Raw genomic sequence first — 16,661 nt, forward strand, 5'->3', positions numbered from 1 at the left:
ACAAGACAATATTATGGGCTGCAGTTGCTTTTGTAATAGCCCAGCTCTTTCATCTTTATCCACGAGGAGTGGGACTGTTGGCAGAGAGGGGAAAACTCAGGTGCATATGACAGCACCACCATTTTGCACATCTGCAGTGGTGGTACAATGTGTGATCCTAAATAACACTCCTAGCCGCTCTCTCCCCAACCTTGGCCACAGACCACTAATTTGGAAAGATTGAGAGTATCAGATGAAGGTGTCCCTTTCTTTACGTATTGACAAGTCTGTACCCATTCCTTCATTATTTATTTAATACTAAGTATATGACAAGCAATGAGCAAAACAAAGATCAGATACCTACTCTTGTAAACCCTTTTTATTATAGTGCTGTCCAACAAAAATGTAGCATGAGCCACAAGTAATTTCAAGTTTTTGGTAGCCACATTTACAAAGAAAATACAGACAAAGTAATATATTAAACATATTAGTAAATAATGTTAGCATTATTATGTGAAATAATATTTAAAAATTTTAATGTTAAATACTAACTTTTTATATAATGTACTTAGTATTAACATTAAGATATTAATATAAGATGTTAATATGTAGAATAGGTAAAGGATAATAAGTTTATAAATTATAAATTAGATCTTTTACTTTTTTTGTATTGTCTTGATCTTTGGTATACATTTATGTTTATAGCATATCTCAAATTAGACTGTATACATTTCAGATGCTTATGGGGACCATGTATAATTAGTAACTACTGTATTGGATAATGAGCTTCAGAGCACAGTACTTCCTAAGGGCTGTGAAGTCAGAGCATTTATTTATGTATTTTTTTTTAATTTTTTTTGACAGGCAGAGTGGACAGAGAGAGAGAGACAGAGAGAAAGGTCTTCCTTTGCCGTTGGTTCACCCTCCAATGGCCACCGTGGCTGGCGTGCTGCGGCCAGCGCACCGCGCTGATCCGATGGCAGGAGCCAGGTGCTTCTCCTGGTCTCCCATGGGGTGCAGGGCCCAAGCACCTGGGCCATCCTCCACTGCACTCCCTGGCCACAGCAGAGAGCTGGCCTGGAAGAGGGGCAACCGGGACAGAATCTGGCGCCCCGACCAGGACTAGAACCCCGTGTGCCGGCGCTGCAAGGCGGAGGATTAGCCTAGTGAGCTGCGGCGGCGGCCCTATTTATGTATTTTTAAAGATTTATTTATTTATTTGAAAGTGTTAACAATGAGAGAGGAGAGAGATCATCCATCTGCTGGCTCACTCCTCAAATGGCTACGGTGATCAGGGCTGGGCCAGGCAGAAGCCAGGAGCCAGGAGTTTCATTCAAGTCTCCCATGTGGGTATAGGTTCCCAAGGACTTGGGCTGTCCTCTGCTGCTTTCCCAGGAACATTAGCAGGGAACTGGATTGGAAGTAGAGTGGCTGGGACTCAAATTGGTGCCCATAAGAGATGCCAGCACTGCAGAAGGCTGCTTATCCTATTGAGCCACAGCACCTTGGGCCATCCTCTGCTCCTTTCCCAGGAACATTAGCAGGGAACTGGATCAGAAGTGGAGTGGCTGGGACTCGAACTGGTCCCCATATAGGATGCCAGCACTGCATTTTTTTTTTTTTCCTGTTCCCTAACCAGCCTGGCTTTTAATAGCAGCATCCCAGCAACCTAGATGCACCTCACACAGCCTCTCACTGGGGTGGGGAGGAGTGGAGACTTGGATATCAGAAGCTTGAAACTTCAGAGAGGGCCGAGAGGCCTGGAAGGGCGGGAGGGGCTGAGGGCTGTGGGCCGTGGGGCATCTCCTAGCACAGGTCTTCCACAGTGAACATGTCCCTGGCCCTGCGCAGGATGGAGTCCTTGGCAGCGTCATAGGGGTGCTCCTTGGAAGGGATCTCCAGAACAGCCGGGATGGGTGTCCAGGGCGTGCCGCACCACCTCTTCGATGTACTGGTTGATGAGAATGATGCCAGTGTCGTCCCGGTTGAGAAACTGCTGGAAAGTGTCTTCGGTCTCATTGATAGTCTTGTCCTTCTCCACCACCAGGAAATTAGGGTGGCGGTTCTTGTTAAGCTCCCCAATGCCGCCCAGCAGGAAACCAGTCACTGTGTCCTCTTCTCCAATCACTGCGATCAATTTTCCCCTCCCCGCCATCCTTGTCACGGCACAGAGAGCTGCCCCAAGCTCCCGAAGTCACAGTTAAGGCTGCTTAACCTGTTGAGCCACAGCACCTTGGGCCATCCTCTGCTGCTTTCCCAGGAACATTAGCAGGGAACTGGATCAGAAGTGGAGCAGCCGGAACTCTAATTGGTGCTCATATGGGATGCCAGCACTGCAGAGGCTACTTAACCTGATGAGCCACAGCACCGGCCCAAAGTCAGAACATTTGATTTAAGATAGAGAACAAGTTTCTAAAGTACCAGACCTTTTGGATGCAGGGCTGCTAAAGCCTTATGTGTTTGGCCTTTGTCTTTCTCTCAGACATCATCTAGAGCTAGTCTTCTCTGGCTGGCTTAGCGTCAGCCTTTCTGCAGCTGAACTGTGGTAAGCTTTTCCTTCAATCAGGGTGTGTTTTGGCCCTCGGTTTTCTTTTAAATTGTGGTAAAGTATGCATAACAAAGTTTACCATCTTACCGATTTTTGTGTGTACAGTCAGTTTAGTGGTATTAAATCCATTCATGATGTGGTGCAACCATTACCACTGTCTTCATAATCTTTTCATTTTGTAAAATTAAAACTCTGTGCCCATTCAACACTGTGTCTTTTTTCAAAGCCACTTAAAATTTTATTTGTTTAAAATTTTATTTAAGGTATATAAATTTCATATATGCAGATTCAGGAACATAGTGATACTTCTCACCCTACCCTTCCTCCCGTCCACACTCCCACACTTCTTTCTCCTACCTTTCCTATTCCCAACCTTAACTTTACGAGGATCTGTTTTCAGTTTACTTTATACTCCAAAAATTAACCCTACACTAAGTAAAGACTTTAACAAATAGTATAAAGAAAAAAAAACCACTGTTCTTCAACAGTCGAGAAAAGAGCTGTTAAAAATCACTGAATCTCAAAATGTCAATTTTGATCATATACATTACCTTTTAGATACTCTATTAATTACTACAGATCAGGGAGAACATAGGGTATTTGTCTTTTTGGGATTGGCTTATTTATTAAGTATAGTGGTTCCGTTTTGTTGTAAATGACAGGACTTCCTTTTTTTTTTTTTTTTCTTTGACCGCTGAATAGTATTCAATAGTGTATCTGTGCCATAATTTCTTTGTCCTGTGATCAGTTGTTGGACTTCTGGGTTAATTCCATATCTTAGCTGTTGTGAATTAAGCTGCAATAAACATGGGGGTACAGATCACTCTCGCATATGCAAATTTCATTTTGTTTGGGTAAATTCCCAGGAATGGGATGGCTGGATCATATGATAAGTCTATATTCAGATTTCCTAGATATCTCCATACTGTCTTCCACAGTGTCTACACCAGTTTACATTCTTACTAACAGTAGATTAGGGTATCTTTCCCCCTACATCTTCACCAGCATTTGTTGTTGGTTTCTGTATGAAAGCCATTCTAACTGGGGTGAGGTGAAATCTCATTGTAGTTTTGATTTGCATTTCCCTGATGGCTCTTGATCCTGAGCATTTTTTCATGTGTTTGTTGGCCATTTAAATTTCTTCTCTTGAAAAATGCCTGTTTAAGTCCTTCGCCCATTTCTTAACTGGATTGTTTTGTTGTTGTTGAATTTCTTGAGCTCTTTATCAATTCTGACTATTAATTCTTTATCAGTTTCATAATTTGCAAATAATTTTGCCCATTCTGTTCGTTGCCTCTTCACTTTGAAGAGTATTTCTTTTGCAATATAGAATCTTCTCAGATTGATATAATCCCATTTGTCAATTTTGGCTTTGATTGTCTGTGCTTCTGGTGTCTTTTCCAAGAAGTCTTTGCCTATGTCAATGTCTTGTGGAGTTTCCCAATGTTCTCTAGTAACTTGACAGTTTTGGGTCATAAATTTAGGCCCTTGATCTGTTTTTTTTTTTTTTTTTGACAGGCAGAGTGGACAGTGAGAGAGAGAGAGAGACAGAAAGGTCTTCCTTTGCTGTTGGTTCACCCTCCAATGGCCGCCGTGGCTGGTGCGCTGCAGCCAGCGCACCGCACTGATCCGAGGGCAAGAGCCAGGTGCTTATCCTGGTCTCCCATGGGGTGCAGGGCCCAAGCATCTGGGCCATCCTCCTGGGCCACAGCAGAGAGCTGGCCTGGAAGAGGAACAACTGGGACAGAATCTGGCGCCCCGGCCAGGACTAGAACCTGGTTTGCCAGCACCGCAGGCAGAGAGGATTAGCCTATTGAGCCATGGCGCCGGCCCCTTGATCTGTTTTGAGAAAATTTTGTGTAAGGTGTGAGTTGGAGGTCTTGTTTCCTACTTCTGTATGCAGAAATCCGGTTTTGCCAGCACCATTTCTTGAAGAGACTGTCCTTGCTTCAGGAATTAATTTTAGCTCCTTTATCAAAGATGAGTTGGTTGTAGATGTATGAATCTGGAGTTTCTGTTCTGTTCTACCTGTCTTTTTTTTGTTTTTGCCAGCACCAGGCTGTTTTGAGTATAACTGTTCTGTAGTCTGTCTTGAAATCTGGTATTGTGATGCCTGTGGCTTTGTTTTTGTTGTATAAGATCACTTTAGATATTCGGGTTCTTTTGTATTTCCATATGAATTTTAGCATCTTTTTTTCCAGATCTGAGAAGAATGTTGTTGGAATTTGGATTGGGATTGCATTGAATCTGTAAATTACTTTCAGTAGTATGGATATTTTGATGACCTTTCAATCCACAAACTTGGAAGATTTTTCCAGTTTTTTGGTGTCTTCTGTTTATTTCATTAATGTTTTTTAATTTTTATTGTGGAGATCTTTGACAACCTTGGTTAAGTTTATTCCAAGGTATTTAATTTTTTTTTTTTTTGGTTGCTATTGTGAATGGGATTGATCTTAGAAGTTCCATCTCAGCCATGGCATTGACTGTGTATACAAAGGCTATTGATTTTTGTGTGTTCATTTTATAACCTACCACTTTACCAAACTCTTTTTAAAAAATTTTTTTTTATTTGACAGATAGAGTTAGACAGTAAGAGAGAGAGACAGAGAGAAAGGTCTTCCTTCCATTGGTTCACTCTCCAAATGGCCACTACAGTTGGTGCTGTGCCGATCCGAAGCCAGGAGCCAGGTGCTTCTTCCTGGACTCCCATGTGGGTGCAGGGGCCCAAGCACTTGGGCCATTCTCCACTGCCCTCCTGGGCCATAGCAGAGAGCTGGACTGGAAGAGGAGCAACTGGGACTAGAACCTGACACCCATATGGGATGCTGGCGCCATAGGCAGAGGATTAACCAAGTGAGCCATGGTGCCAGCACATACCAAACTCTTTATGAGTTGCATTAGTTCCTTAGTGGAGTTTTTTGGATCCCCAAAATATAGAATCATGACATCTGAAAACAGGGATAGTTTGACTTCTTCCTTCCCATTTTGTATCCCTTTAATTTCTTTTTCTTGCCTAATGGCTCTGGCTAAAACTTGCAGGACCATATTAAATAGCAGTGGTGAGAATGGGCATCCTTGCCTGGTTCCAGAACATAGTGTGAATTCTTCCAACTTTTCCCCATTCAATAAGTTGCTGGCTGTGGGTTTGTCATAAATTGCCTTGATTGTCTTGAGGAATGTTTCTTTTATACCCACTTTGCTTAAGGTTTTCATCAAGAAAAGATGTTGTATTTTATCAAATGCTTTCTCTGCATCTGTTGAGATAACTGTATGGTTTTTGTTCTTCAGTTTGTTAATGTGATGTGTCATATGTAATGATTTGCATATGTTGAACCATCCCCACATACCAGGAATAAATTCCAGTTAGTCTGGGTAAAGGATCTTTCTGATATGTTGTTGGATTTGATTAACTAGTACTTTGTTGAAGATTTTTGCATCTATGTTCATCAGGGATATTGGTCTATAGTTCTCTTTCTCTGTTGTAACTTTTTCTGGTTTAGGAATTAAGGTGATTTTGGTCTCATAGAAGGAGTTTCAGATGACTCCCTTCCTTTCAGTTGTTTTGAATAGCTTGAGAAGAATTGGAATTAGTTTTTCTTTAAATGTCTGGTAGAATTCAACAGTGAAGCCATCCAATCTTGGACTTTTCTTTTTTTGGGGGGGTCTTTACTGCTGATTCAATCCCATCTTGGTTATTGGTTTGTTTAGGTTTTCTATGTCTTTATGACTCAGTTTTGGTAGACTGTGTCCAGAAATCTATCCATTTCTTCTAGGTGTCCCAATTCATTGGCATACAGCTCTTTGTAGTAATTACTGGTGATTCTTTTTATGTTTGTGGTATCTGTTGTTATATTTCCTTTTTCATCTCTGATTTTATTAATTTAGGTCTTCTTTTTTTGTTAGTTGGGCTAGTGGTATATCAGTTTTATTTATTTTTTCAAAAACTGCTCTTTATTTCATTGATCTTTTGTATTTTTTGTTTCAATTTTGTTTATTTCTTTTCTAATTTTAATTATTTCTTTCCTTCCACTAATTTTGCATATGGTTGTTTTTCTAGGTCCTTGAGATGCATTGATAGCTCATTTATTTGGTGCTTTTCCAGTTTCTTAATGTAGGCACCAACTGCTATAAACTTCCTCTGAACACCACTTTTGCCTGTATCCCATAAATTTTGATATGTTCTATTGTCATCTTTATTCATTTCCAGAAGTTTGATTTCTTCCATGACCCACTGCTCAATCAGGAGCCTGTTGTTCAGTCTCCAGGTGGTTGTGTATGTTCTAGAGATTCTTGAGTTGTTAATTTCCAGCTTTATTCCATTGTGGTCAGAAAAGATGCATGGTATGATTTTTTTTTAATTTGCTGATACTTGATTTATGGCCTAACATATGCTGTATCCTAGAAAAGTTGCATGTATTGATGAGAAGAATGTGTGTTCTGCTACTGAGGGATGAAAGGTTCTCCAGATTATCAGTTAGGTCCATTTAGTCCATAGTGTCGACTAGCTCTGTCATTTCTTTGTTGATTTTCTGTGTAGCTGATTGGTCCATTTAAGAAAGTGGAGTGTTGAAGTCCCACATTACCATTGTATTGGAGTTTATGTCTTCCTTTAGATCCATTAACATTTGTTTTAAATAGCCAGGCACCTTGGCACTGGGTGCATATATATTTATTATAGTCACATCGTCCTGTTGAGTTGGTCCCTTAATCATTACGTAATATCTTCTTTGTCTCTTCTAACAGTTTTTGTGTTAAAGTTTCTTTGTCTGATATTAGGATGGTTACACCTGCTCATTTTTTGCTGTCCATTAGCATGGAATATCTTTTTCCATCCTTTCGCTTTCAGTCTGCATGCAACTTTGTTGGTGAGGTATGTTTCTTGTAGGCAGCAAATAGATGGGTTTTGTTTTTTAATCCATTTGGCCAGCCTGTATCTTTTTTTTTTTTTTTAAAGATTTTTAAATTTATTTCTTTGAGAGTCAGAGTTACAGAGAGAGAGAGGGAGAGACAGAGAAAGACATCTTCCATCCACTGGCTCACTCCTCAAATGGCCGTAATGGCTGGAGCCGGGCTGATCCTAAGCCAGGAGCCAGGAGCTTCTTCTGGGTCTCCCACGTGGGTTCAGGGCCCCAAGCACTTGGGTCATCTTCCATTGCTTTCCCAGACCATTAGCAAAGAGATGTATCAGAAGAGGATCAGCTGGTACATGAACCAGCACCCATATAGGATGCCAGCACCACAGGTGGAGATTTAGCATATTATACCCCAGTGCTGGCCCCCCAGCCTGTATCTTTTAATTGGAGAATTTACACCATGTTACTATTGATCAGTAACAACTCAGCCCTGCCATTTTTCCATAAATGTTCCTTTTGTTTGCTTTGGATTTCTTTTGTACTTTTACTGGGGGATTTTCTGCCTTCACATTCTTTCATAATGATGACTATCTTTCTGTGTATTTTGTGTGTGTGTGTGTGTGTGTATAGTATGTCCTTAAGCATCTTTTATAAGGTGGGATGAGTGTTGATAAGTTCTTTTAATTTCTGTTATGGAAGGTGTTTATTTCACCTTCATTCATAAATGAGAGCTACAGTATTCTGGGTTGACAGTTGTTGTTGTTTTTTTTTCTCTTAGACTTGGGCTATGTCTCTCCGTTGTCTCCTAGCCTGTAGGGTTTCTGATGAGAAGTCAGCTGTAGGTCTAATTGGAGATCCTCTAGAAGTAATCTGACATTTGTCTTTTCATTATGTTTTACTGTTGAAAGTTTGACTACAATGTGTCATGATGAGGATCTTTTCTGATCATGTCTGTAAGTTCTGTGCCCTTCTTGTGTGCTTGGATGTCCCTTTCTTCACATTAGGCAAGTTTTCTGTAATTATTTCAATGAATAGACCTTTTAATCCATACTCTCTTTCCAAAATTTCTAGAACTCCTAAGACCCATATGTTGGGTCGTTTGATAGTATCCCATAAATCTCTAACACAGTTTTTACTTTTTCTAATTTTTTTCTTTTCTTTTCTTTTCTTTTGGTCTTACAATTTAAAAAGATTTGTCTTTTAGCTCAGATTTTCTTTTTTCTGCCTCACAAAGTCTGTTGTTCAGGCTTTCCATTGCATTTTTTATTTGACATTTAATTTTTCATTTCTAATGTTTCATTTTGATTTCAAAATCCCAATTTCATGGGAAAATTTTTTCATTCATGTCATGTATGGATTTATTTAACTTGTGAATTTACTTCTCATTGCTTCTGAGTAATCCTATGATTAATCTTTTGAAATCTGTTTCTGGCATTTCATCAGTCTTTTCATCTTCACATTCTAATATTGAAGCGTTGTGTTCCTTTGCGGGGGTCACATCTTCCTTATTCTTGTTTTTTAAATTTCTACTTTTATTTTTAAGCATTTGTGGAAATACATGTTGGTTTTCTCCTCTGGATGGCTTTTATTTTTGAACTATGCCTCTGTGGCTTAGTGGAGTTGTCTGCTCTTTCGGTGAATACCCAAAGGCGTGTCCTGGGTTGTGGCTGGGAGGTTCTTCCCCCCCCCCCCTTCAGGGTGGGGCAAGTATGCAGGGTGACACCCAAGTTGGGCGTGGTAGATCTTCTCTTGTTAACAGAAAGGATGGTATGATCACCTCTATTGGCATAGTCATACCCTCACCTCTTCTCTACCAAGGTGATCAGTTCCCATGTGTTAGCCCACAGTGGGTGCAGAATTCATCCATGCTTTGTGCTGCCTCTTGAACTGCACAAAGCATCTGTGCAGTCCTCAGTGTGAGCACAGATCCAGCTGTAGTGACCCACCCCAGGCATCCAGGGAGCTCTGAGCGTGTGGAGAGAGTAACACTCAGTGATTGCCCAGAGGCCCACCCACACCCTGCCATCTCTCATGCAGAGTTCCCACAGTCTCAGCACACTGGGATCCCACAGTCACGGGTTGCAGAGGATCCACTCTGCCCTGCTAGCCTGTCCCATCCATAGAGAGGCTGAGACATTCCCAGAGTCAGCTGCCTGTGGGTGCTCTGCCTATGTGGTTTGGTCCCCATACCCTGTGATATGTTGAGAGTGGAGGGGCACTTCACAGTCATACATGGGTGCCCCATCCCCTGACAGTGCTCTCAGCTAGACTCAAAGTCAGTGGGGAATGTGGATTTCTCCCTCTGGTAAAACCCCTGGATCACAGGGCCATAGCCTCTACTCATTTCACAATGGTACCTTCTCCCTGCTGGTTGCACGGTGTGCACAAGAGCCTCTGCAGCCAGTCTTGATGTCAGAATGCCTCCTCCCTGCCTGTTTCTGGGTGTGTGCACCTGAGCTGCTGCTGCTACTGGTGTCAAGATGGCATCTTGTCCCTGTCAGTTTCTGGGTGCACCCAAGAGCTGCTGCAGCTGCTACTTTTGTCCTAAATGGCCCCTGCCATCTCTCAACCATTTTCTGGGTGCCATTGTGGAGGAGTTGAAGGGAGATATGTGTTCCTTTTTCTCAATGGGTTAGTGGGCATTCTGTCCCCCTTAGGGCTTCAGGCCAGACTCAGAGACAGTAATCTGCCAGGCTCTCATTCCAGTTGCATTACCAGGGCCACTGCAGTCTGATCTCACCTTGTTCTCCAGAGCTGGTGCTTTTCTCATCTGGGCTGCTGGGTGTGTGTGTCCGTGCTCATTGCTGCACATCTGTACCTTCTAAACAGATCCACGGCATCCCTCTTCCTTCTGTAGGATTTCTACCACAGTTTTCTAACTCTCCCCTGAAAATTTACTTTCTCTACTTTTTTTTTCTTTTTCTTTATTATTTATTTGAGAGTTAGAGTTACAGATAGTGAGAGAGAAAGTCAGAGAGAAAGGCCTTGCACCTGCTGGTTCACTCCCCAGATGGCTGCAACAGCTGGAGCTAGGCCGATCTGAAGCCAGGAACCAGGAGCTTCCTCTAGGTTTCCCATGTGGGTGCAGGGGCCCAAGCATTTGGGCCATCTTCTACTGCTTTCCCAGGCCACAGCAGAGAGCTGGATCAAAAGAGGAGCAGCCGGGACTAGAACTGGAACCTATATGGATTCCTGGTGCCACAGGCGGAGGATTAACCTACTGAGTCACAGCGCTGGCCCCCTTTTTCTTTCTTTCTTCTTCTTCTTCTTTTTTTTTTTTTTTTAACTGTTTTCCCCTAGCCTAGAGTAGTACATACTTTTCCTATTCTGCCATCTTGGAATTAACACCAAGTCTTTATTTCCACCCAGCCCCAGGCAACTACCATTTGACTTTCTATGTCTGATTTTTACTAGATATTCTAGATTGTTCTAAATATCATATTAGCTGAATCATACAGTATTCATTTTTTAATTGTGAATGTTTGGGTTATTTTACCTAGCATAATGTGCTCAAAATTTGCCTATGCTGTAGTATATTGCTGAATTGCCTTCCTTTTTAAGGCTGGATAATATTACATTTTGCTTACCTTTTCATTTGTCAGTGGATACTTGGGTGGTTTCTGCTTTTTGTCTACTGTGAATTAATCTGCCATGAGCAACGGTTGTACAAAATCTTGAGCCCTTGTTTTTAGTTCTATTGAGTTTATACCCCTAAGCTGAACTCCTGAGTAAAAAGGTAATTCTGTGGTTGAATTTTTATTTTCCTCAGCAGCTGTACCATTTTATATTTCTCCCTAGAGTGCACAAGGATTCTAGTTTCTCCACATCTTTGCCAAAACTTGTTATTTTGCTTTTTGATAATAGCTGTGGTAATGAGTGTGAAATGATATCTTGAAGTTTTGATTTTAATATCCATAATGACTAATGATGCTGGAGATCTTTTCATGTTCTTATTGGCCATTTGTCTATCTTTGGAAAAATATCTTCAAGCCCTTTGCCAATTTTTACTTATTTATTTTTCATTGCTGAGCTTTAGCAGTTCTCTATATGTTCTGGATATTAATCTCTAGTTAGATACATAATTTACAAATATTCTCTTCCATTCCATTCAGTAGGTTGTGTTTTCATTTTGTTGATGATGGCTTCCTTCCTATGCACAAATTTTAAAAATTTTTATGAAGCCAATTTGTCTGTTTCCTTTTGTTGCATATATATTTTTGTCATATTCAAGAACTCATTACCAAATCTAATATTGTGAAGCTTTTGCTGTTTTTTTTTCTTAGGAGTTGGATAGTTTTAGGTCTTACATGTAGGTCTTAGATCAATTTTTATTTTTTTAAGTCCATAATTAATAGGTCTTTCATCTGCTGGTTCTCTCCCCAAATGGCCACAACAGTTGGAGGTAGGAGATGCTGAAGCCAGGAGAGGAAGTTATCCAAGTCTCTCACATGGGTGCAGGGGCACAAGAATTTGGGCCATTTTCCACTGCTCTCTCAGGCGTTTTAGCAGGGAGTTAGAACAGAAGTGGAACAGCTGGGACCCAAACCGGCACTCATATGGGATACCGTTGTTGCAGGCATTGCCTTTACCTGCTACTCCACCTAAGGAGCTGTTGTGCTAGAAACCTCGGAAAAAATGAGCAAATACTTATTTCTTATCATTTCATAATATGAAACCACCATATAGGACTGTAGTAAGGATAAATGAGGTAATGAATGCTGACTTTCATTAATGCCTATTATAGATAGACTTGCCCTCCTTCTCTCTTCTCTCTCCTTTCTTTCCTCTAACTGCTTTTCTTGTGTTTCCATATCCCACATCTTTCTCTGACATTTTCATTTTTGAGTTTTCAGTATTAGGTCAGAAGCCTAGGACTTGGTTGGATTAAGAGTGACATGGTTGGAAGCAGGAAGAGTGGCATTTGTGCCAGATCTTCATGCTGGAGATTTGTGTCTAGCTACCTATCCTCATTGTCTTTCCTTTTTGTAAAGTTGTGGGCTTTCATTTTCTTCAAAAATCAGGGAATTCAGGGAAAAGTGTCTCAATTTACTTTTTCAGGACAGAGAATTGCAATAGTGCACTGACCAAATGTTAGACAAAGTGAGAAATACTGATTTTTTTATGGTCATGCTGGTTTTTAGGATATGGTCAATGCCGTATGAAGTACATTGCTAATTTTAAACAGAAAAGAAATTTAATAATCATTTCATCAGTAAAATATATAATGAGAATGACTAACAATATTGTAGATGGAAAACATGTTATTTATTATTTTAACCTTTAGGCTCTTCCTAAAGATGTAGTGGTCATTAGAAAGAAATGTTGTTTCTAGTGCTCTCTTATAAGAATTTATCTGACATGGTATTTCAATATGACTTTAAAAAATTTCTTTCCAGTTAACAGAAGATGAAATTGCAACCATTCTTAAATCTACATTGAAAGGACTAGAATATTTGCACTTTATGAGGAAAATTCACAGAGATATAAAAGCTGGAAATATTCTCCTCAATACAGAAGGACACGCAAAATTGGCAGACTTTGGTGTGGCTGGTCAGTTAACAGTAAGTTGACTTTAATATTTTTTGGGAACACTTTTGTCTGATTTGTTCTGGTTTGTATCTAAACTTTGTTAGCTCTGGGAAGTATGGGAGGAAATGTGTGACTTTATTGTTCTTCTCGAGAAAGCAATAATTGAACCAAATTGAGCATTATTTATTTTATTTATAATTAGTGATATTGAATATGACAATATATCTTGCTTTCAAATGCTTAAGTGTTGTAAAAGGAAAGCTATGTTGATTCATTTTTGATACTTTTATTATAATGTTTTTAATGGCTTTTTAATGAAGATAGTAGAAGTAGGTTACTTGTAGGCTCTTGGTTATTTAATAATTTAAAATTCCTGAATATATTGTATAATGACTAGTTGAAATCTTAGCAATATAGTTAATTTCAGATGTAATCTGTGGTATATAAGAGTTTAACATGTGTTTTAAAGGACATGTTGGCATACAGATTTCCTTTGTGTTTTTTATAGTAGTATTTATGTCTGCATAATGCTATTACAGGATACAATGGCAAAACGTAATACTGTAATAGGAACTCCATTTTGGATGGCTCCTGAAGTAATTCAAGAAATAGGCTATAACTGTGTGGCTGACATCTGGTCCCTTGGCATTACTTCTATAGAAATGGCTGAAGGAAAACCGCCTTATGCGGATATACATCCAATGAGGGTAAGGAAATTGCTGTTTGTTAAAAATGTTAACCTTGTAAGTGTTGTAGTTTTGAAATGTCAGTGTAAGTAAGCTTAAAGTAAATCAAATAAGCTTATTTGAATTTAGATTCTATGCAAAAAATTAGTGAAATTATCTGTCAAAGATTAGTCACTGTTCATTTTCTTCCTATACATTCTTAACTGCAAGAGAAATGAAAGTAGTATTTATTTCTCCCATCACTGTTTTTGTCCCCCTGGAAATATGCCTGTAAGGTCCTTATTCTTCAGCTGAATAAAGGGTTGGAAAATCGTCTTGGTTTTTCAGTTTGTTGTTTTCTCAGTGTGATAGTGGAAGAGTTTGAGGAAATCAGTTCTTTTCTACTCATTTTACAATTTCTACCTTCCTGTGTTTTTGTTACCCCCTTTTCGGTCTGAGGCTTATTTTAAAAAATTCTGAATTCTAATGCTGCTATGTACTTTTTTTTTTTTAAATTAAACTTTTATTTAATGAATATAAATTTCCAAAGTACAGCTTATGGGTTACAATGGCTTCCCCCTCCCAAAACTTCCCTTCCACCCACAACCCTCCCCTTTCCTGCTCCCTCTCCCCTTCCAATCACATCATGATTCATTTTCAATTCTCTTTCTATACAAAAGATCAGTTTAGTATATATTAGGTAACGATTTCAACAGTTTGCCCCCATATAGCAACACAAAGTGAAAAAAAAATACTGTTGGAGTACTAGTTATAGCATTAAATAAGAGTGTACAGCACATTAAAGACAGAGATCCTACATAATATTTTTTTAAAAATTAATTAATTTTCTATGCCATTTCCAATTTAACACCAGGTTTTTTTTTTTTTTCATTTCCAATTATCTTTATATACAGAAGATCCGTCAGTATATAATTAGTAAAGATCTCATCAGTTTGTACCCACGCAGAAACACAAAGTGTAAAAATACTGTTTCAGTACTAGTTATAGCATCACTGCACATTAGACAACACATTAAGGACAGTTCCCACATGGGATGTAAGTACACAGTGACTTCTGTTGCTGACTTAACAATTTGACACTCCTGTTCATGGCGTCAGTAATCTCCCTAGGCTCTAGTCATGAGTTGCCAGGGCTATGGAAGCCTTTAGAGTTCGCTGACTTTGATCTTATTCCGATAGGGTCACAGTCAAAGTGGAAGTTCTCTCCTCCCTTCAGAGAAAGGTACCTCCTTCTTTGATGGCCCCGTTCTTTCCACTGGGATCTCACTCACAGAGATCTTTCATTTAGGTCTTCTTCTTTTTTCTTTTCCATGGTATCTTGGCTTTCCATGCCTACAATACTCTCATGGGCTCTTCAGCCAGATCCGAATGCCTTAAGGGCTGATTCTGAGGCCAGAGTGTTGTTTAGGACATCTGCCATTCTATGAGTCTGCTGTGTATCCCACTTCCCATGTTGGATCCTTCTCTCCCTTTTTGATTCTATCAGTTAGTATTAGCAGACACTTGTCTTGTTTGTGTGATCCCTTTGATTCTTAGACCTATCCAAGCCATCGAATGTGAACTGAAATTGATCACTTGGACTAGTGAGATGGCATTGGTACATGCCACCTTGATGGGATTGTATTGGAATCCCCTGGCACATTTCTAACTCCATCATTTGGGGCAAGCTATGTACTTTCAAGAGAACTAGGCTTATTTGTTGAATTAGTGCTTATTGAGGAAAGAGAATTTTCCTGATCACTAATTTTACCCTTTTATGGCCTCCTTTTCCAGGGTAACTTTTGTATATGAAAAATTTACCTTGCATATTGAAGTTTACTTGCCTATGCTTTAATGTGTGTGTTGATAACTGTCTTTAGGTGTATTGGGATGTAAATCTCAATTCACTATAGATAAGTGCATTTATCTTCGTATACTTATTGCCCTCTAGTGGCTATAGTTACTTCAAGAAGGATATAGGAATGAAGGGGGATGTGTGTGTGTGTGTGCGTGTGTGTTTGTACAAAAGAGAAGATAATAGCAGAGTGTCTGGAGAAGTGTGCAAAGGAAATGTATGATGGGAAAAGAGTGCAATGCTTTAGGATATCTGAAGAAGAATAAATTGGAATTATGTTTAATATTACAATGCTCTTATGCATTAAATAATCCAAGGTAATTGTATTCTATGTTGAAATTTCTTAAAAAAAATCTGCATGCCATATTGAAACACTGTAAAGAGAATTATTTGAGAAATACAGTTGTATACAATATGGACCATCTTCTTTGTGCATACATGTTCTTTTTTGCTAAAATGAAAAATAAAAATAACATTTTAAAGTAATATGAAAAGTAATAAGATTAGCACAAAAACAATAATACACATTCTCATTTCTTCTGATTATTATCTGTGGTACTTTTAGTTAAAATGGTTTAGGGTGATCCTCAAAGTGGGTGTATTTTCGCTTGAATTAATGAAGTGTATTAAATCAGTCCCAGAGCTGGGTTTTAACCTAGGCCTTGCATTATTACTCTTCTGCTTCTTCTGTGTGGAAATCTTATTTTTTTTCACCAAGTTTAGACTTGATTATGTTCTTGTCTCTCTAGCAGATAGCAAAAAATTGTAATATGTAACTCTTGCCTTCAGGAATCTTAAAAAAATCACAACATCCTAGGTGTCTTGATCACTTTTTTCTATCACTCTAAATTCTGTCAGTTTTTCATTTCCCAACTCAGAGATCGTCTTTCTTTATGGAGCCTTCTTGACAGCCATTTTCCAAGTAGAATTTTCTTTTTCTTCAAAATGTGTGTGTATGTATGTGTGTGTATACATACATACATACAAATACAAGTTTTGACTCTCTAGTTCTTTGGGCAGTTTATTCAGTGTTGCCTTGTGCATTTCCGAGCACAATACAGTTTTAAGTTGCTATTTATATGGTCATTGCTTAACTTTTCTCATGTTTGTGAGCTGTCTTCCAGTTAGAGGTATTGGAAGTCTGTCAGGATCATGTAGCAGACACAAGCTTTCCAAAGTTTGAATCTTCAATTGAAAGCTCAAATTTTATCCTTGGCAACAAACACCATCTGT

The 16,661-nt window shown here is 39.3% G+C and overlaps 1 protein-coding gene and 1 pseudogene across 1 annotated transcript in view; one reads left to right on the top strand and one right to left on the bottom strand.

Annotated features, from left to right (window-relative positions):
- Positions 1 to 16,661, top strand: part of STK3 (serine/threonine kinase 3) — a 317,866-nt gene that overhangs the window by 93,855 nt on the left and 207,350 nt on the right. The window contains exons 5-6 of the mRNA XM_062188183.1: positions 12,777 to 12,941; positions 13,449 to 13,616. Of these exons, the coding sequence (XP_062044167.1) occupies positions 12,777 to 12,941; positions 13,449 to 13,616 (333 nt within the window). The remainder of the gene's footprint in view (positions 1 to 12,776; positions 12,942 to 13,448; positions 13,617 to 16,661) is intronic.
- LOC133758165 (V-type proton ATPase subunit F-like) lies at positions 1,786 to 2,134 on the bottom strand (annotated as a pseudogene).

This window comes from Lepus europaeus, chromosome 4, assembly GCF_033115175.1.
Source record: "Lepus europaeus isolate LE1 chromosome 4, mLepTim1.pri, whole genome shotgun sequence".
Taxonomy (NCBI): domain Eukaryota; kingdom Metazoa; phylum Chordata; class Mammalia; order Lagomorpha; family Leporidae; genus Lepus; species Lepus europaeus.